The sequence below is a fragment of the Dama dama genome, chromosome 1, assembly GCF_033118175.1.
Source record: "Dama dama isolate Ldn47 chromosome 1, ASM3311817v1, whole genome shotgun sequence".
Taxonomy (NCBI): Eukaryota; Metazoa; Chordata; class Mammalia; order Artiodactyla; family Cervidae; genus Dama; species Dama dama.
Window position 1 is genome coordinate 51,821,924 of NC_083681.1, and position 21,733 is coordinate 51,843,656.

Sequence of the window (21,733 nt, forward strand, 5' to 3'; positions counted from 1 at the left end):
ATCAACCTGCCTGACTTCAGACTCTACTACAAAGCCACAGTCATCAAGACAGTATGGTACTGGCACAAAGACAGAAATATAGATCAATGGAACAGAATAGAAAGCCCAGAGATAAATCCACGAACCTATGGACACCTTATCTTCAACAAAGGAGGCAAGGATATACAATGGAAAAAAGACAACCTCTTTAACAAGTGGTGCTGGGAAAACTGGTCAACCACTTGTAAAAGAATGAAACTAGAACACTTTCTAACACCATACACAAAAATAAACTCAAAATGGATTAATGATCTAAATGTAAGACCAGAAACTATAAAACTCCTAGAGGAGAACATAGGCAAAACACTCTCCGACATAAATCACAGCAGGATCCTCTATGACCCACCTCCCAGAATATTGGAAATAAAAGCAAAAATAAACAAATGGGACCTAATGAAACTTAAAAGCTTTTGCACGACAAAGGAAACCATAAGCAAGGTGAAAAGACAGCGTTCAGAATGGGAGAAAATAATAGCAAACCAAGCAACAGACAAAGGATTAATCTCAAAAATATACAAGCAACTCCTGCAGCTCAATTCCAGAAAAATAAATGACCCAATCAAAAAATGGGCCAAAGAACTAAACAGACATTTCTCCAAAGAAGACATACAGATGGCTAACAAACACATGAAAAGATGCTCAACATCACTCATTATTAGAGAAATGCAAATCAAAACCACAATGAGGTACCATTACACGCCAGTCAGGATGGCTGCTATCCAAAAGTCTACAAGCAATAAATGCTGGAGAGGGTGTGGAGAAAAGGGAACCCTCTTACACTGTTGGTGGGAATGCAAACTAGTAAAGCCGCTATGGAGAACAGTGTGGAGATTTCTTGAAAAACTGGAAATAGAACTGCCATATGACCCAGCAATACCACTTCTGGGCATACACACTGAGGAAACCAGATCTGAAAGAGACACATGTACCCCAATGTTCATCGCAGCACTGTTTATAATAGCCAGGACATGGAAGCAACCTAGATGCCCATCAGCAGATGATTGGATAAGGAAGCTCTGGTACATATACACCATGGAATATTACTCAGCCATTAAAAAGAATTCATTTGAATCAGTTCTAATGAGATGGATGAAACTGGAGCCCATTATACAGAGTGAAGTAAGCCAGAAAGATAAAGAACATTACAGCATACTAACACATATATATGGGATTTAGAAAGATGGTAATGATAACCCTATATGCAAAACAGAAAAAGAGACACAGAAGTACAGAACAGACTTTTGGACTCTGTGGGAGAAGGCGAGGGTGGGATGTTTCGAGAGAACAGCATCAAAACATGTATATTATCTAGGGTGAAACAGATCACCAGCCCAGGTTGGATGCATGAGACAAGTGCTCGGGCCTGGTGCACTGGGAAGACCCAGAGGGATCGGGTAGAGAGGGAGGTGGGAGGGGGGATTGGGATGGGGAATACATATAAATCCATGGCTGATTCATGCCAATGTATGACAAAACCCACTACAATACTGTAAAGTAATTAGCCTCCAACTAATTAAAATAAATGAAAAAAAAATAAAATAAAATGATGTAGTCCCTTTGGTAAACAGTCTGGCACTTCCTTGAACATTTAAAGACAGAGAAAAAAGGGACTTCCCTGACTGTCCAGTGGTTAAGACCCTGTGCTTCTCCTGCAGGGGGAACAGGTTCGATCTCTGGTCAGAGAACTAAAATCCTGCACGCCATGTAGCCAAATAAATAAATAAAAATAAAGACAGAGTAAAAAAAAATATCACCAAGCAATTCCACAAGTAGGTATATTTCCAAAAGAAATGAAAATAGGACTTCCCTCGTCATCCAGTGATTAAGAATCTGCCTGTCAATTCAGGGGACACGGGTTCAACTCCTGGTCCAGGGAGATTTCACATGTAGCATGGCAACTAAGCCTATGTTCCACAACTACTGAGCCCGCAATTCTCAAGTACTGAAGTCCATGCACCTAGAGCCTGTGCTTTACAATAATAGAGGCCACCACAATGAGAAGCCCACACACCACAACCAAGAGTAGCCATAACTCACCATTACTAGAGAAACCTGCCAGCAGCAATGAAGACTCAGCACAGCCAAAATTAAATAAATTAAAAAATCAATCTATTCAAATTGCCTTGCTGTTAAAAAAAAAAAGTAAAAACACACGTATATGGGAAAAACGTGTACATGAATGTTCTCAGAAGGCTTATTCATAATAGCCAAGAGTGAAACAACCCAAACGTCCATCAACTGATGAATGGATAAATGAAACGTGGTATATCCTAGAAATAAAAGCAAAAATAAACAAAGGGGATCTAAACTAACTTACAAGCTTTTGCACAGCAAAGGAAATGTATACAAAATGAAGGACCACCTACAGAATGGTGAGAAATATTTCCCAGAGAGAAAATATTTGCAAATGCTGTGACCAGAAAGGGTTTAATTTCCAAAATATACAAATAGTTCAAACAGCTCAATATCAAAAAAACAAAAAAATCAATAATTGGGCAGAAGACCTAAACTGACATTTCTCCAAAGAAGACATATAGATGGCCAACAAGCATATGGAAAGATGCTCAACAATGTTGACTACTAGAGAAATACAAATTAAAACTACAATGAGATATCACTTCACACTGGTCAGAATGGCTATCATCAAAAGCTTACAGATAATAATGCTGGAGAGGATGTGGAGAAAAGGGAACACTTCAGAATACTTCAAACTGTTGGTGGAAATGTAAACTGATACAGTTGCTATGGAAAACAATATGGCGGTTCCACAAAAAACTAAAAGCAGAGCTACCATACGACCTAGCAATCCCACTTGCAGGCAAACATCCAGAGAAAACTCTTAATTTGAAAAGATACGTGCACCTCAATGTTCATAGCAGCACTATTTACAATACATATGAAAACAACCTAAATGCCCATCAACAAATGAATGGATAAAGCAGATAGGGCATATAAATAAAATGGAATATCTTTCACAGTTATAAAAAAGAATGAAAAATGCCATTTGCAGCAACATGGATGGACTTGAAGATTTTTATACTAAGTAAAATCTGACAGAAAAAGGCAAATATCATATGGTATCACTTATATAAGAAATCTAAAAAATGATACAAATGAACTTATTTACAAAACATAAACAGAGGACACAGAAAACAGAGTTACCAAAGGGGGAAAAGGGCTGAGAGTGATAAAATAGGAGTGTTAACAGGTACTCGCTACTATATATAAAATAGATAAATGGGACTTCCCTGGCAGTCCAGTGGTTAAGAATCCACCCTGTAATAAAGAAGACCCAGGTTCAATCCCTGGTCAGGGAACTGTGATCCCAAATGCTGCAGAGCAACTAAACCCATGCACAACAACTACTGAGTCCCAAAGCTCTGGAGCCTGCTCAACACAACTAGAGAGCTTGTGTCCTGCAACTACTGAGCCGTCGAGCCACAACTAGAGTCCTTGCACCACAACGAAAGATCACACATGGCTCAACAAAGACCCCACGTGCAGCCACTAAAACTTGATGCAGCCAAATAAATAAATAAAATTATAAAAAATAAAGTAGCTAAACAACAAGGTTTGCTACTATATAGCAAAGGGAACTATATTCAATATCCTATGATGGAAAATAATTTGAAAAGACTACACACACACACATATATATGTATATGTATATATATAACTGAATCACTTTGCTATACAGTATAACATTGTAAACCAACTACACTTCAATTTTAATAAACTGTCAAGCCAGGAATCACTACCTAGCAACTATACCCTCAAAATGACTATATGATGAAATTTTCACATAAAACAAAACTAAATTGTCACTAGCAGACTTGAACGTCAAGATACACTAAATGGAAATGCAATTTAAACCACAATGAGATATCGCATTACACTTTTTATTAGACTGGTGCAAAAGTAATTGCGGTTTTACACTGCTGAACTTTGCCATTTGATATCGGAATACATTCTTAAATAAATGTGGTTATGTTATATATCACTTTAATGTGTATTTCTTGCTTTATGTTCTTTGCTAATGAATTATTACTTGCTATTTATTTTATATCCATTTTAGACTATAGAGATGATGTTAAACAAAAAGCAAATTTGAGTGATTTTCTTATTCAAGTTCAAAATGGGTCATAAAACAACAGAGACAATGCACAACATCAATACATTTGGCCCTGGAACTGCTAACAAACATACAGTGCAGTGGGGTTCAAGAAGTTTTGCAAAGGAGATAAGAGCCTTGAAGATGAGGAGCATAGTGGCTGACCACCAAAAGCTGACAACAATCAGCTGATTGTTGATCACTGAAGCTGATCCTCTTATAGCGACACAAGAAGTTTCCCATGAACTCAGTGTCGACCATTCTATGGTCATTCGGCATTGGAAGTAAATTGGAAAGATGAAAAAGCTAGATAAGTAGGTACCTCATGAGCTGACTGCAAATAAAAAAAAAATCATTTTTTTGAAGTGTCATCTTCTCTTTTTCTATGCAACAACAATGAACCATTTCTCAATCGGTGGTTATTTGTAACAAAAAGTGGGTTTTTATGTGACAACCAGCTCAGTGAATAGACTGGGAACCAACGCCAAACTTGCACCATTCATGGTCACTGGTGGCTTGCTCCCAGTCTGATCCACTACAGCTCTCTGAATCCTGGTGAAACCATTACATCGGAAAAGTATGCTCAGCAAATTGATGAGATGCACCGAAAACTGCAACGCCTACAGCCGGCATTGGTCAACAGAAAGGGCCTCAATCTCCACAATGCATGCTGCACAACCAACACTTCAAAAGTTGAACAAACTGGGCTATGAAGTATTGCCTCATCTGCCATATTCAACTGACCTCTCTCTAACCGACTACCACTTCTTCAAGCATCTCAACAACTTTTTGCAGGCAAAATGCTTCCACAACCAGCAGGAGGCAGAAAATGCTTTCCAAGAGTTCATCGAATCCCAAGGCATGCATTTTTAAGCTACAGGCATAAATAGACTTATTTCTCGTTGGCAAAAATGTGTTGATTGTAATGGTTCCTATTTTGATTAATAAAGATATGTTTGCATCTAGTTACAGTCCTATTTTGATTAATAAAGATATGTCTGCATCTAGTTATAATGATTTAAAATTCATGGTCTGAAACCACAACTACTTTTCACCAATCTAGTAATATTAACTCAAGATAAACAATGATAGATTAAAGATGCACGGTGTAGCACCTAAAACCACCACCTGAAAAACAGACAGGTATAGCTAAAATTGCAAGAGAAGAAAATGGAATACCAAAAATATTCAGTTAGGTCAATAGAGCTGAGAAAACTAGTATATAAAATACCTCTACAGTAAAGCAGACGAAAAGAATTCCCCAACAAGAAAGTTGGCTAATAATGCAAAATACATTTTACCATAGAAACAATATGTTAAATGATGACTATGATATAAAACCTCTGAATGAAGTTAACTAAAATAAAATTTGAGCCTGACATGAATCTAATCACCCAATGTTTGCTTGTTTGAAGACAAAACAATTAAAAAACACAGAAAGAAAGCAACACAGTAGTACACAAAGCCTGTTTCTCCAACTCTGAATTATAACCTGCTTGAGATCAGTCATTTCACAAACAGAAGTTTGTGAATCAAGTGTTCTTAATATTTGCTATATATTAGAAATAAACTGTAAAGTCTATTAGTGATGAAAATAACTTCATTAAATACTAATTAAAGGCCGAAAATGAAAAAATAAACTAAACATAAAGAAAGCCAAAAGTGACATTTTATCATCAACTAATACAAACTCTTACAGCATATTATCTCTAACAGACATGCAATAAAATATTTACCAATACTGGACTTCCCTGGTGGTACAGTAGATAGAAATCCATCAGCCAAGACAAGGGACACAGGTTCAATCCCTGGCCTGGGAAGATTCCACATGCTGAGGAACTAGGCCCATGTGCCACAACTACTGAGCCTGAGCAAATACTGAAGCCCCTGCACCTACAGCCTGTGCTCTGCAACAAGAGAAATCACCACAATGAGAAGCTCGTGCCTGCAATGAAGAGTAGCCCCCACTCGTCACAATGACCAGCAACAAAGATGCAGCACAACCAAAAAATTAAATAAATAAATAAATGCTACATTGACACTTAATGGTAGAGCTTAAAAAAAAAATTTTTTTTTTTTACCAATACTGAATCATTTAGTTTTAAGAGTATATAATATTCACATATTCAAACTTACACAAAAAGGCATAAAATAAAAAGTCTAAGGGACTTCCCTGATTGGCCAGTGGTTAAGACTCGGCCTCACAATGCAGGGGGCACTGGTTCAATCCCATAGGAGAACTAAGGTCCCACATGCTGTGGGGTATAGCAAAAAAAAAATTTATTTTTAAAAGTCTCTGCCTCTCATCTCCTTTTCCAGCTACCAGTGGGGGGTAAACAACACTAAAATATAATCGAGGGGTATACATTCCCAGTTATTTCCTGTGGGACCACAGATGTGATAACACTTTTCTTTAACACCAGAAATAATTTTCTTTTTGAATTGGGATTACTCACAAAACAGAAAACATCCAGATGACAAGATACTCGCACATGAATGCCGAAAACGAGATCAAATGGAATGTTAAAGTATAATGAAGAATATTATGAAGAAACAATAAAATGAAATAAAAACATCAGCTAATATTCTATTAAGTCAGTCCTGACCAACACAGTACAGGAAATCTGCAGCAATGGAACAAAGGAGATGGTCACAAGTTTCTGTGCCTACTTCCCATATTAGTCACTCAAGAGTCAACAGCACAAATCAAACTTACAAACTAGCTCCTGCTTATGCATCAGATCATTCCTGAAGACTGACACCAACAAACAGCATCTGTGAGATTCAAATGGGCATTCAAAGAATTTACAAAGACAAACATCAACTTAGCACCACAGGCCTCCTCAGGTAAAAGGCTTCATATTTCATACATTCAAGACTCAATTGCCAATCCTTAATTATTAACGGTTAAGTTACTCAGCTAGGAATAATTCAAGCTCCTATTTGTCCTTCCCAGCTTTCAGTTTAGCCACTTTACTACTTATTAATGCTTTCACCTGAGAAGTAAAAGGACTTCAGCAAAAATGCTACTACCTGGAGGGTCCTTAGACCATGATTTCCCCAAATTATCAGAAGGCCAAAAGTGGCAAGATCATTAACCACTCCTGTGTTTTTAAGAGGAGAATCCTAAGAGGCCACTGGCCTACTGGCCCATTACTTATGGTAAATGCAAAAACCTGCTCCTGACCTAAGTCAGTGAACTTCAAAGGAATTGAAAGGAGATACAAATGGTTTCTAAAGAATCTCTTATTCCTAATCTTCTTGGAACAACTGGAATTCTAGATATATCTTTCATAATCTAACATCAACATATCTTTTACACTTTTATGGGAACTACTAGGAGTAAACTAGAAATGGGTCCCTGTGGCAAACAGGGCAATAAGTAATGTGGAAAAGCTGTATTAGTGCCACCAATATCTATTTCTTACTGGCAAGGACCACTTCTCCAAAAAGGTAATCACATTCCCAGCCTCCTCTGCAGCTAGGCTGCAAGGGCATATGAAGCAAACTCAAGCAACAAGATACAAGAGAAAGTCTTTTGGGAAAATTTCTGGTAGAAATTGTCTCCCCTCATAGAAGGAAAGGAGGGAAGGTAAGGAGAGAAATTTTGCATAAGGAAAAATTGAACTTCCTATTTTTCCACCTAATGTTGCATGAGATTAGCATGCTTAGAATTGCATATGCCATCTGCAATCACAAGGTGAATCATTAGCAACACATAGAAAGATGGAAGGTACCTAAGACTGCTGAACTTGGTGGAGGAAATTCTTTAACATTACTTAACAGTTTATCTTTGAGGTTCATTACATTTTTTAATTCACAGGTTAACTCTTTACAGGATGAATAAGTCAAAGACCATGATTTCTGAACTGATGTTCTTAATTACATAACAAAATTACATTCCACAGGCACTTGAGCATCTACTGTGTTCTATGCACTAGGCAAGAAAGCTTTTATGTGAGCTACTTTAATTATCAAAATAGCCCCATAGGGTATTAAAATTATCATTGCTGATAAGAAACATGAGGCTCAGAGAAGTTTAAGTGACTTGTGCCCAAAGTCACATAATTAATAAAGATTAACAACTAGGATTCATATCCATGTTGTATATCTCTAAGCTAGGGCTCATTCCAGTAGCTGTGATCAGCTACCCTACCACTCAGATCACCTTTACGATCTCCATATTCATATGCTGCTGCTGCTGCTAAGTCACTTGAGTCGTGTCCAACTCTGTGCGACCCCATCCCTGGGATTCTCCAGGCAAGAACACTGGAGTGGGTTGCCATTTCCTTCTCCAATGCATGAAAGTGAGAAGTGAAAGTGAAGTCGTTCAGTCGTGTCCAACTCTTCCGGACCCCATGGACTGCAGCCTACCAGACTCCTCCATCCATGGGATTTTCCAGGCAATAACTGTGGCTAAAAAGACCAAATCAAGGAAAATCGCACATAAAAATTCTTCAGCACTTCTGTTCTTAACCCAAGTGGTGGGTAACTTTCATTATTACTCCTTAGTTTAATTCCATCTAACTCTGTTTAAAAAAAATTCTCCCTCTCATGATTTACTTCATTTTTAAATTCTAATTTGAAAGAATACTAGATTGAGAAACAATAATATTTGCTGAATGAACAAAAAAGACCAGGGTCCAGAACCTGACTTGCAACTTCCAATTTTCATTATCTAAAACTCCACTGACTACAAATCACACTGTGTTACACTAAGAAAAAATGCTCCCATTTAAATTTATTCAATGCTGTATCACAACTTATTAAAAGAGCTCTTAAACTTCGTTAGATTTTTAGCATACATTGCTCCTGTGCATAATTTTTAAAAGGTAAAAGTAATAAATTGGTGAATAAATTGGTCACATTCAGGTTCAAATTCTTCTGAATCACTTTTCTGAAATCAGTCATTACTGTCTTTCCACACAATATCATCTTCTGTGCCATGAAAAGCCTGGATGATCCAACATTTGTATTCAAACCATATCTCTGGGATTTTTCTTCCAAGACTGCTGAAAACTACTCTGCAAGTTCTGTGCATGAAGAAACAACAACCACATCACAAACAAAAGCAACTATAAGATGAATCCAGATTTTAGAAATGTAAGAATGTAAAAATATATGCTTATGAGAATTAATAAAACACAATAAATATAGACAGCCAGTGGGAATCTGCTGTATGACTCCAGGAGCTCAAACTGGTGTTCTATCACAACCGAGAGAAGCGGGATGGGGTGGAAGAGACGTTCAAGAGGGAAGGGACACAAGCATACCTATGGCTGATTCACACTCATGTATGGCAGAAACCAACACAACACTGAAAAGAAACTATCCTTCAACTAAAAATAAATTAAAACCAAATTTAAAGAAAAACACACAATAACTTACTTTGTTATCTTGCATAAGACATCCTGAAGCAACCAATGGTGAACATCTACCATGCTTGGTGTTTTACCTAACTGGTTTAACTCTTTACAGAGCAGCAAAATGTTAGGCATTAACCTTATTTTACATACATGAAATATGAGGCTCAGAGAACTTAGTGGTTTGTCCTAGATGATCCAGCTAATAAGTGGCAGGAGCTGGGTTTCAATTTCTGGTCTATCTTCAAAGTTCTTATTCTTTTTTACCACTTCAGTGGTTCTCAAAATTTAGAGCACATAAGAATCACCTCAGAGTGGGAAAAATACTGCATATATCTGCAAATCATATAGCTGATAAGATAAATGTATAAAGAACTTTTATGGGACTTCCCTGGTGGCCCAGTGGTTAAGAATCTGCCTTCCAATGCAGGGAACATGGGTTTGATACCTGGTTGAGGAACTAAGATCCCACATGCCATGGGACAACTAAGCCTTCATGCCATTACTAAAGAGCCCACGTACCACAACTAGAGAAGTACCCATGACAATTAAGACTCAGCAGAGCCAAAAAAAAAAGAACTCTTACAATTCAACAGGAAAAACACAATCCAATTTAAAAATGGGCAAAGGATTTGAATAGCCATTTCTCCAAAGAAGATATGCAAACAGCCAATAAGCACACACAAAAGCACTCAACATCCTAAGCTATTAGGGAAATGCAAATCAAAGCCACAATATGATACCACTTCATACCTACTAAAGGCTTCCCAGGTGGTTTTGTGGTAAAGAATCGGCCTGCCAGGCAGGAGACTTGGGTTGGATCCATCCCCAGAGAAGCAAAGGCCAAACCACTCCAGTATTCTTGCCTGAAAACTTCCATGGACAGAGGAGCCTGGCAAGCTACAGTCGATGGAGCCGCAAAGAGTCAGACATGACTTAGCAACTAAGCAACAACAATTACGCCTACTAGAATGGCTATAACCAAAAGACAGACAATAACAAACATTGGTAAAATGTATAGAAACTGGAACCTTTATACATTATAGCTAGCAGGAATATTAAATGGTATAGCCACTTTGGAAAATAATTTCAAAGTTCCTCAAAAAGTTAAATATAGAATTACCTCATGACTCAGCAATTGCTCTACTAGGTATATACCCAAGAGAAATGAAAACGTAAGTCCACAGAAAAATTTGCTCAAAGGAACATTATTCATAATAGCAAAAAAGTCCATCAACTGATGAACAGACTAAAAGAATGTAGTATACCCACACAATGGAATATTATCCTGCCATAAAAAAGGAATGAAGTACTGATGCCATAACATGGATGAACCTTGAAAATATTATGCTAAGTAAAAGCTGAAGACCACATATTGTATGATTCCATTTACATAAATTTTACTTCCACAGAGAGAGAACGTAATTACTTAAGGCTGGCTAAGGTGATGGGAAGTGACTGCTAATAAGTAGTTTCTTGAAAGGAGACCAAAAATGTTCTGAAGCATAATGATGGTTGTATAACCCTATGAATATTAAAAAAAAAAAAAAAAAAACCCACTCTGAATGGGTTAATTGTATGGCAAGTGAATTAGATCTCAATAAATCTGTTTTTTAAAAACCCTCTAGGGATTTCCCTTGAGGTCCAGAGGTTAAGACTCTGCCTTCCAGCGCAGGGGGCACAGGTTTGGTCCCTGTTTGGGGAACTAAGGGCCCACTTGCCTTGGGGTGTGGCTAAAAATTAAAAACCAAACAACTGTCAGAAGAATTATCATTAATAATACTAGGTGCCAGAAGACAATAAACTTCAAAGATATTTCTTAAATAAATAAAATTTTAAAACCCCTACCCTTCTTACTTAACTTATATGCAGAGTACATGATGCGAAATGCCAGGCTGGATGAAACACAAGCTGGAATCAAGAATGCCAGGAGAAATATCAATAACCTCAGATATGCAGATGACCCCACCCTTATGGCAGAAAGCAAAGAGGAACTAAAGAGTTTCTTGATGAAGGTGAAAGAGGAGAGTGAAAAAGTTGGCTTAAAACTCAACATTCAAAAAACTAAGATCATGGTATCTGGTCCCATCACTTCATGGCAAATAGATGGGGAAAAAATAGAAAATGACAGACTTTATCTTCTTGGGCTCCAAAATCACTGCAGACGGTGACTGCAACCATGAAATTAAAAGATGCTCCCTCCTTGGAAGGAAAGCTATAACAAACCTAGTGTGTTAAAAAGCAGAGACATTACTTTACTGACAAAGGTCCATCTAGTCAAAGCTATGGTTTTTCCAGTAGTCATGTACTGATGTGAGACTTGGACCATAAAGAAGGCTGAGTGTCAAAGAATTGATGTTTTTGAACTGTGGTGCTGGAGAAGACTCCTGAGAATCCCCTGGACTGCAAGGAGATCAAACCAATCAATCCTAAATGAAATCAATCCTGAATATTTATTGGAATGACTGATGTTGAAGCTCTAATACTTTGGCCACATGATGTAAAGAGCTAACTCATTAGAAAAGATCCTGATGCTGGGAAAGATTGAAGGCAAGAGGACAAGGGGGCAACAGAGGATGAGATGGTTGGATGGCATCACCAACTCGATGGACATGAGTTTGAGCAAGCTCCAGAAGACAATGAGGCACAGAGAAGCCTGGCATGCTGCAGTCCATGGAGTTGCAAAGAGTTGGAAACAAATGAGTGCATGAACAACAAACAAGACCAGATTACTTCTGCATGCTGAGTCGCTTCAGCCATATCTGACTCTGTACGACCCTATGGACTGTAGCCTGCCAGGCTCCTCTACCCATGGGATTCTCCAGGCAAGAATACTGGAGTGGGTTGCCATGCCCTCCTCCAGGGGATCCTCCTGACCCAGGGACCAAACCTGAGTCTCTTAGGTCTCCTGCATTGGCTGGTTCTTTACTGCTGGCAACACTTGGGAAGCTAGATTACCTCTAAGTTTCCCTTTTATATATAAAGGTATCTAAGACAATGAAAAAAAAGTCTCAGAGCTCATCAACAGACTTCAGAAGCCAATCCCCAGTGACCCTCATGAACCAACAGTTTGGAGAAGGTAACATATAGCATAGCAATTCCTTATTTGAGGTCACTAGACCTGCAGATGTCTACAGTGAAAGGACAAGTGAATCCTAAGCCAGTTTAAATTTTTCAGAACATCTGTAAGAAATCATACATACACTTAGCCCTCTCTGAGGTAAAGTTTACATATCTTTGCCTTTGGTTGTAGTCGTGTTACTAGCCTTAAAACACTGACTCAAAGCTGACTCACAGCTCAGTATATGAAAAATAAAAAGAACACAAATTATTTGTTATAATGTATTCTGATAGGCAAATGTTTCCAAATATGGGAGCCATTATGAATTCCTTGGTTAAAAGCTTGGGAAATACAGATACGGGAAAGTAAACAAGTCTAGTGAAGTGAAAGTCACTCAGTAGTGTCTGACTCTTTGTGACCCCATGGACTATTCAGTCCATGGCATTCTCCAGGCCAGAATACTGGAGTGGGTAGAGTCTACCTCAGTAAGATTCACTTCCTATCAACTGTGACTTGGTTTCCATTTTCACCTATAAAATCAACAAATACCATAGTATCCACCTGACTCTAAAATTCTAAGATTTTTTAAATATTATAAAACAACCTAAAAATGTCTGCTAAGAAGGCAGTTCTTTTATTCTGGGTCCCTTCAAAGAACTTTCTTTACTGACTGGAGTTATCACATCATTAGAATAAACAAGAAATACATTATATTAATAAACAACACATAGGCTGTAGGATTCAGAAACGTACTTATACATGGCCTTAGAAAGCAAAGAGAGAATAAACTAATAATAAACTAAAAAGAAAGTAAAGTGTGCTTGTCTACTGCTGACAGCAAAAGTCAACATGAAACACTTCAGTATAAAATCTCCCCAAAGCATGGAATGTCCCTGATTAACAACAAATGAGTTATCTTTCCTTCTCATACTTCACTCCCAATACACCAGCTTCCACATGAACCCCTGAAACAAATAAACTGAAGAGGGGGAGGAGAGCAATGGGGAAAAAACACGATACCATAATCAGCCTCCTTTCAAAATTCCACAAGGTGAGAGGGAGTGGGGAACTAGCCATGGTTGGTGCTAACAGTGGTTTAGTCACTAAGTTGTGTCTGACTCTCTATGACCCCATGGACTGTAGTCCACCAGGCTCCTCTATCCATGGGATGTCCCCAGGCAAGAATACTGGAGTGGGTTGTCTTTTCCTTCTCCAGGGGATCTTCCGCACCCAGGGATCAAACACGCAGACCCATGTCTCCTGCACTACAGGCAGATTCTTTCACTGCTGAGGCACCAGGGAAGCTATAACCCAGCATAAAATTTTCCTATTTACAGTTTAATATGTTGTGGACTTTTTTCATAACTTTTTTTTAAGTCACAAAAATTTTTTCTCTGTCTACTTCTTTATGTTAAAAATCAAAGTTATCTGAATTTGGGGAGAATAAATTCATAGTAATTTAAACTGAGTATAACACTGGTGGGGGATGCATCAGTGAGAAGAAGAGTTATTTGTGGGATTTTGGGGAGGAAGGTGGTGGTGAGAGCCTCAAAAAAGCAAAAGCAGGCAAGATCCTTTACAACAAAATACATATAAAAATCAAAGCTCAGAGACTTTTAATGAATTTTTAAAAGGTCATTCCACTTGCTAAGACAGACCAGAAAAGCCAGACCATCTTCTCCTCAAGCAATAAAAGTTATGACTATTGAGAACAGGCAATTTTAAACTTCCGATTCAGCATTACCATTAGGGAGAAAAAAGTAAATCAGAAATCTAAAGTTATGTTTTAGAAGGTAATATAGTATTCTGCTCACAACTATATAAGAATGAAGGGATTCGTCTCATTTATTTAATACAAAGGAGAACACACTCCTTTAAAATATAAAGAATCCCATTAATCCTTGGTGCACCAACAATCACTGTATTTACATATTATATATAAATACATATATACTCAGGTTTCCTAGGTGGCTCAGTAGTAAAGAATTCTCCTGCCAATGCAGGAGAATCTGGTTCAATCCCTGGGTCAGGAAGATTCCCTGGAAGACATGGCAACCCACTCCAGTATTCTTACCGGAAAAATTCCAGAGGAACAGAGGAACCTGGTGGGTTACAGTCCATGGGGTCATAAAGAGCATGCACACACACAGATATACTCAACATCAAATAGCCACAGTACAATTTAAAGTGCCTACATGAGTCAAATTAAAACACAACTCAATGACACCACCTATTGTTGTTAGTCACTAAGTTGTGTCCAACTCCTTTGCGACCCTATGGCCTGTAGCCCATCAGGCTCCTCTGTGCATGGGATTTCCCAGGCAAGAATACTGGAGTAGGTTGTCATTCCCTTCTCCAGGGAATCTTCCTGACCCAGGAACTGAACGCGCATCTCCTGCATTGACAAGCAGATTATTTACCACTGAACCACCCAGGAAGATCCAATACCACCTATAGCTCCCTATAAATAGAGCTTATAAAATATATCACCTAAAAACTAATAAACTGCACTTAAATATAACCAGTTATATCCACTTAACAATTCTGCCAGCTTAAACAAAAAGTACAAAGATACAAACCTGAGTAAGACTTAGCCTATGACTTCAATGATAAATTCACATGATGGGGGAAGACAGAAGCGTGTGAAAATCAAAATCGTTTGAGATCACAGAGAAGAGCAAACTCACAAACTTAAACGGTAACCAGAATTCGCCAGATGAAAACCGGGAGGGTGCAAACAAAGGCGTGAATGTAGAGAACACAATTAGATAACCAGAAGTCCTGGGTGGCCAAGCCAGAGGATTAAGAAGGAAGGATAAATGGGCATGAAACGGTAGTAACTAAGCCAGGAAAACGGAGCTTGTAGCTTGCAGCTGGGTTGCAAAGGGCTACATATGCTATAACAAAGTGTTTGGTCTTTATTTAGAAGACCACAGAGAACCTCATATATAATAGTTATTAGAAAGTTAACTGATGACAATGTGGAAAACAGATTTAAATGGAGATTGGGAGAAGATTAGAAGATATGAGAACACTAAAGCAATAATTAGGATATTACCGCAACAATGCAAGTGAAATGTAATGAAGTCAGGAATAATACAAACAACTAAACAGCAGCAGCGGGAGCAACAACCTATGCCAACTTAGCAGCAACTGTGTGTCCATCTAGTTGACCATAAGTCAAGGAAGAGGCAATAGGGGAAATAGAGAAAAGAATGCAAACAAGAAGTCTATAATCAAAAGGACAATGACTACTGACTATTCATACCCCACAGAAGAACTTTACTTACAAACTCAGTCTGCCTTCCTAAACTGCTAAAATATAAAATGCCTTAGTTCACTTAATAGTTGTTACAAACTTAATTTTAACCATATGAAAAATTTTGGGTATCTTGCACAGGAATTATTTAAGTCTAAAAATATCCCTGTGGCCACAAGAAAAGCAAAGAAACAAATACAGAACTAAAATAGAGTAGTTTTCACCTGAAACTAACACAACGTCGTTACTCACCTATATGCCAATGTAAAAATGTAAGTAAAAAAAAAAAAGCAGTTTCCAGTCAGAAAACAATGATCTTGGTATATCCAAGTTTGGACGAGTCTAAATTAATATGGCTTAGTTAGAAACCCTGAAAAGATATGTAAATAGTAGAAATATTCATAAACACTACCTAAATTAAATATGGGAGGGGAAAAAAAGGAACTATCAAAAAAAATCTTTGGGCTACAAACAATTCAGCTACCTGAACACCTAATTACGACAACACATAGTTGGTATTTTTCATGAAATCAACGAGGTTTTGTGCGCCACAGGAAAAAATCTGATAAGGCTTACAGACCCAATTTCAATTTAATAAATACATTAATATAGGGAAATAAGAATGGCAGCTACTCTGCTTCAACATGCAAATCAACCTTTACAAAATTATGTTTGCTGTCAGTTTGTATTATAGAACTGCTAAAACAGTGGTGTTTCTTTCAATAAAATGAGTCATGATTACCTCTATAAAGAAAGTTATTGACTTTCACAATGCTGGCAAGATGTCTTATCTTTTAAATTCAAAGTTAGTTGATTGTGGATTTAGGTTAAGTTTAACAATAAAATCTGATAAACATATGTCCCACTAAATTTAATGTTCAAACTTACATTTGTCATGTTCTAACAATCATCTGAGGTTGACTGGCTCACCCCCCAGATATTAATCATTAACCAGGTGTCAGTTTAAAATTCCATGTGAAATCGTTAAGGTCAATAAACGCAGAAAGGTCAATTTACTAGAAGGATTAAATAAGAATTTCCATTTCACTGTTTATATAATTTGATAAATTTGTAAGAACTTCTTTTTCATAAAAGTATGTGAACATTATAGGTTTCTCCACTGAAGGAAAAAAGTTCGTATTGTGTTAGTTCCAGTTACAATTTCTAGCTGAGTTAAAGCTCTAATAGCCTTAAAGTAGGAAATCCAAAAGGAAATTCCATCATCAGTTCCTGGGGCTTGGTAACTCAAAGGTTCTTTGAAACAGAGATATAGAAGTTCTCCAACTATTTACTATAACCTTACCTCATATCTTCAAGCAAATCACATTCTGCTTGATGTTTGGCTTGAAGTTTTGTCATCTGTTCAACTTGAATGTTTTTCAGTTCCTGTGTAACTTTCACCTGAAATATATCATATATTTATAAGGGCTTACCGCAACTTTAAAAAATTATTTAAGGAAAATATGTAATACTTGTCAGAATATATAACTGTTACTTGCCTCTCCCCTGAGGACCACAATCCTGTTATTAGCCACCTAATTTTGTTTACTGCAGATATTTAATTTTAACAACTAGCCAAAATAACCTGAAGCAGAAGCTAAATGAAAGTACATGAGTATAAAAATTACAGATTAAAGAGGTGTAAAATAAACTGCCAGTCGTTTCATTTCATGTACAATACCTATCTAGGTCTTCTTAGAGCTTTAAAAGAGTCTGTCTTCTATTTCCTCCAAACAAGATTCAAAGGTTATTAACCATCTCCTGATTAATATTAATGGTTATTAACCATCAGGAGAGGTGAGCAGAGCAGAGATGGGAGAAGGAGACATAAGAATGCCTAATATCTAATGATTGAAATTTACACAATCATGAAATTATATGCATCTATCAACTACAAACATTATTCTATAATGGCTAGGAGAAGCACACTCCCAGGATGACGCCCTTGCTGACAGCACATCAAATCACAATCTCTTGTTCACAAAGAAGAAAGCAAAAGTGACCTTCCAGCATATGCAGTGCTTTTAAGCCACCCCAGCAAGCCGGTTCCCGTGGCGTTTCCACTTCAAACAGAACAGTAAATGCAAATTGGCCAGTGCCTCGCCCGCCAGGCCGGGATTCAGGTTACAGTGGGCCTGGAACCCTCGCCGCCACCGGAGCAGGGCTACCGGAGGGCTATGTGTGAAAAAAAAAAAAAAAAAAAAGACTCACTTGGAGAACCCAGGTGAGAAACAGAAAAGAAGAGGGAGCAGACACGAGTGAGTTAGGCATTCACCAAATGTTTGCCCACAAGGGGAGTACAGAACAACCTCCTCCACCCAGCGCCCTGAGTAGACACTCAGCAACCATCTGCAAGATTGAAACGACAAGGACACAGCCTCGGTCCCTGGGAAAAAAACTGGGGAAGAGGACACTGAAACAGTTCTGGAAGGGCTGAAGCTGCTGACAAGCCCGGAGCACTCGTCACTCCCACCCCAAGCCCAGATCGCGGCGCACACGCCACGCACGGCCCGGTTCTCGCTCTCCTGGGAACAGAATCACCACCTTCCTCTCCCCCTTGTCGGAGGGGCGGGGCAGGAACCGGGAAGAGAAAAGCAGGACCGTTCAATGCTTAATTTCTTGTTTTCCCCTGGGGTGGGGTGGCTATTGCGACTTCTCTTCGGTCGCCCGGTGGGAAAAGCGAGCCAAATCTTAAGGCGAGGCTGGTAACAAACGTCCTGTAAATCGGCAAATGCGCGAGGGTGGCAACAAGCGAGAGGGGGGCTCAAACCTGGTGCAGACTAAACAATCACACAAACACAAGGCTCTGCAAAGCTGCAGGGGCTCCCCCACCTCCCCTCGGTGCAGCCCCGGAGAAAGCACTTTGCAGAGAGCAGCACTGCCATGCGCGCTCGCTCACACACACACACACACACACACGCACGCACACTCGAAACTCTTGTGAAATGTCTAGGGTTGGGGGGGTGGTCTCCTGTGCGGTGGAGGGGACAAGCCACGGCCGCCCCTCCACCGCGAAGGCACCAAACACGCGCGCCCCCCTCCAGGAACCGGCGGCAAGTGAGTGACAAGCCCGAGACGACGGCGGTCACGGCCCCCTGCGCAAAGCGGGAGGGGGCGCCGCGGTCGCCCCAGCCGCGTTCCTTGTACGCATCCCCGCCCAAAACCTCAAAGACCCCCAGCTGCATCCTCACCTTCCTCGGCGGCGGCTGCATGATGCTGAAGGGACATCAATCCTCCTCCCACGGCGGCGTAAGTGAGGAGAGGAAAAGGAGGGTCGAGAGGAGAGGGCCGCCCCGGGAGCGGGCGTGTGCTTGTGTGTGTGTGTAAGAAGAGCCTGAGAACGAGGACTCGCCCGGGAAGCTGCAAGGCCGGCGGGTGGCAGAAGAACCCGGGTCGGAGGGTGAGTGTGAAGAGAAGGAGGAGGAGCCCCGGGAAGGCCTGGGCTCGGGCGGCCCGGGGGGTGTGTGAGGCAAGGAGGCGGAGACCGCGAGGGGGCGGGGGCCCGGCTGCAGGGGCGCAGGGTCTCCCAGCACCTCTGAAGCAGCAACCCTGTGGTCCCGTCCCCTGCCCTCCGCGCCTCCCCACCCGCCGCCGGCTCCGCGGTTCCTCACACGCGGCCCTCCCACCCCCACTAAGGCAGCCCGACCCTCTCTGCCCGGCCCCGGGAGGTGGTAGGCGGCGCCGCGCTCTGTGCTTCGGTTCCTCCACTCAGGCCGCGGGAATTTCCGGCCTCAACGCGCAGCGCAGCGCCCCACTCCGGCGGCGGAGGGGACAGCTTAGGCCACAGCGGGGCTCGAGGGGCCGGGCCAGGCTTCTGGGAGGGAGCGCGGCCGCGGCTTGGGGCTCCGTATCGCGGCGGGGAACGGAGGGAGCTAACAGATCGGTCGGCGAATGAGAGGGGTAACTACGCTATCGCAAAACGGAAATCCGCCCCCCCGTTCTCTCCGAGAATGGCACGTTCCAAACGCCTCCTGTCCCCCCTCCCCCACAGTGGGAGCCAGCCGGGGGCTTCCCGCGCGCTTTCCCGCCTGCCTGCCGCGGTGCGCGCCGCCGGCGGGGGCGCGCACGTGAGCGGGAGAGGGCTCAGCGCCGACGCACGCGCGTAAGCCGCCGTCTTCTCCTGACGCCCACTCGTGTGTGTGGTGTGTCTGAGTGTGTGTTAGTTACAATGTGGCAGGGAGGGGGAGGGAGTAGGCACCATGCCTATTTGTTTGCGGGAGTAGCAGGGTGCCTTTTTTGCTTCATGGTCCTCCAACACCCCTACCCTCTCGTGCAGATGAGCCTGGCGGGCCAAGGCACCTAGGAGCGAGCGTGGACGAGTCCTTTCGCAGCGGCCCCGGGTGCCTGGCTTGGGTGAGGGCGAGGGGAACTAGTTGCCCTGCAAAGGAAAAATCTGTCGTCTGCTACATGTCGTCCAAGTCAAAGAGCGTGAGGTCGTTAAGGCCAGGACCCATCCCATCCCCCATTTCACAGATGAAAGGCCAGAGGAGTGGAGACTTTATGAAGGTTACACAGCAGGAGTAGAATCTCTGGGTAACTAAGTGTTCTCGAGGGTTCAGAGAAACAGGTGCAGATAATCAAGAGGAAAAGTAAAGAAGGCTCCAGGGGCAGTGGAGGAAGCTCTTGAATGAGAGTCAGGACCTCTAGGTGCCAGCCCACTCTGGGTGCCAGTCCATTCTGCCTGCGCCTAGCTGTTTGGGTGAGCTCAGGCTTCCTCATCTCCCAACGAGGATGCTCTGGTCTGCTCCCCGGACTCCGTCTTCCTCCTCTATTCAGACCATCTGGGTGTAGAGATATCAGCCTCCCTTGAAGTCCTTAGAAAAATGAAAAACACCTCTCTTCCAGAGTCATAGGGATGTGTGGAGGGTGAATTAGAATGCCCCAGTTTATCAGAAGTTGGGGTCTCAAACACCTGTTCTCAGAAGCGGGGTCAGGCAAAAGAGGAAAGTGAGTGAAGCCTGGAGAAACCCAAATAACTTGACCAAAGCCTCTTGGCCAGCTATTAGGAAGATGGAACAACCTAGATTGTTTACATTGTTAGCCTAGATTCTTGAATACAAAATTGATAGAATCAGAGCTATGCTTGAGTCAGATTAACCTGTATAGGAATTGGAAGACTATTTCTGGTTTCCTTGAGGCCATTCAGAAGTGAACCCTTTATCAGAGTCCTCAATTAGTATCTGGGAAGACCTGGGGCAAGGGGACAAGTGGGTGGAAGCCCAGCTCCCTGGCCTCTGTGGGGCTGGCAGCTAGTGCCTAGGGTGGAGGTAGCAGGCTGGGCTTAGGCTGAGTTCCACCAGCAGTTCATTGTGAGGCCTTGACCTAGTCAGTTCATCTCTTTCAACCTGTATTTCCTCGCTTGTAAAATGGGCATCTAAAACCAGCTTCACAGGCTTGTTATATTAAATAAAATTTCTCCTACCACAGGGCCTCTCGTATAGTGTTTAATACATGCTGGCTGATTCATCATTTATCCAAAAAGTATTTGCTAAGGTCCTGCTTTGTGCCCAGCCTTGGACCAGACACTGGGGACACAAGGGTGAACAAGGAAGAATCAGCCTGGGCCTTCACCGTGGCTGAGTTCCAGACTGACCATTCCATGAATGACACTGGGCTAGTGGGGAGAAAGGGGGTAACTGCTTGCCCAGATGCAGTGTCCTGCACACAAAAGGTTACAACTAGCCTGGTCCAGAAATTATCCTCCCTTCACCTCTCTTTATTGGAAGTGAGCACTAGACATATAAAAGTGCTGGATGTTGGGAACTTTGGGATCCAGTCTCTATCACTGGTCTGCTAAGCCTTCTCTAGGCCTTGATCCACAATTGCAGAGTAAGGTAAGTGAATGAGCCTGGAACCTAGTAAGCTCTTCACAGCTGAAGCCAAACCCTGGGACTTGACTT

The 21,733-nt window shown here is 41.1% G+C and overlaps 1 protein-coding gene across 3 annotated transcripts in view; it reads right to left on the bottom strand.

The window, feature by feature from the left end:
* FCHSD2 (FCH and double SH3 domains 2) overlaps positions 1–21,733 on the bottom strand; it is a 259,190-nt gene that overhangs the window by 227,127 nt on the left and 10,330 nt on the right. The window contains exons 1-2 of one of the 3 annotated variants that reach the window (XM_061149628.1): positions 19,025–19,159; positions 17,137–17,234 (exon numbers count right to left, since the gene is read on the bottom strand). In XM_061149628.1, the coding sequence (XP_061005611.1) occupies positions 17,137–17,234; positions 19,025–19,045 (119 nt within the window). In that variant the 5' untranslated portion in view covers positions 19,046–19,159. Of the gene's footprint in view, positions 1–17,136; positions 17,235–17,836; positions 17,859–19,024; positions 19,160–21,733 lie in introns of those variants that run through there. The other 2 variants (XM_061149647.1, XM_061149638.1) reach the window with 2 other exon arrangements.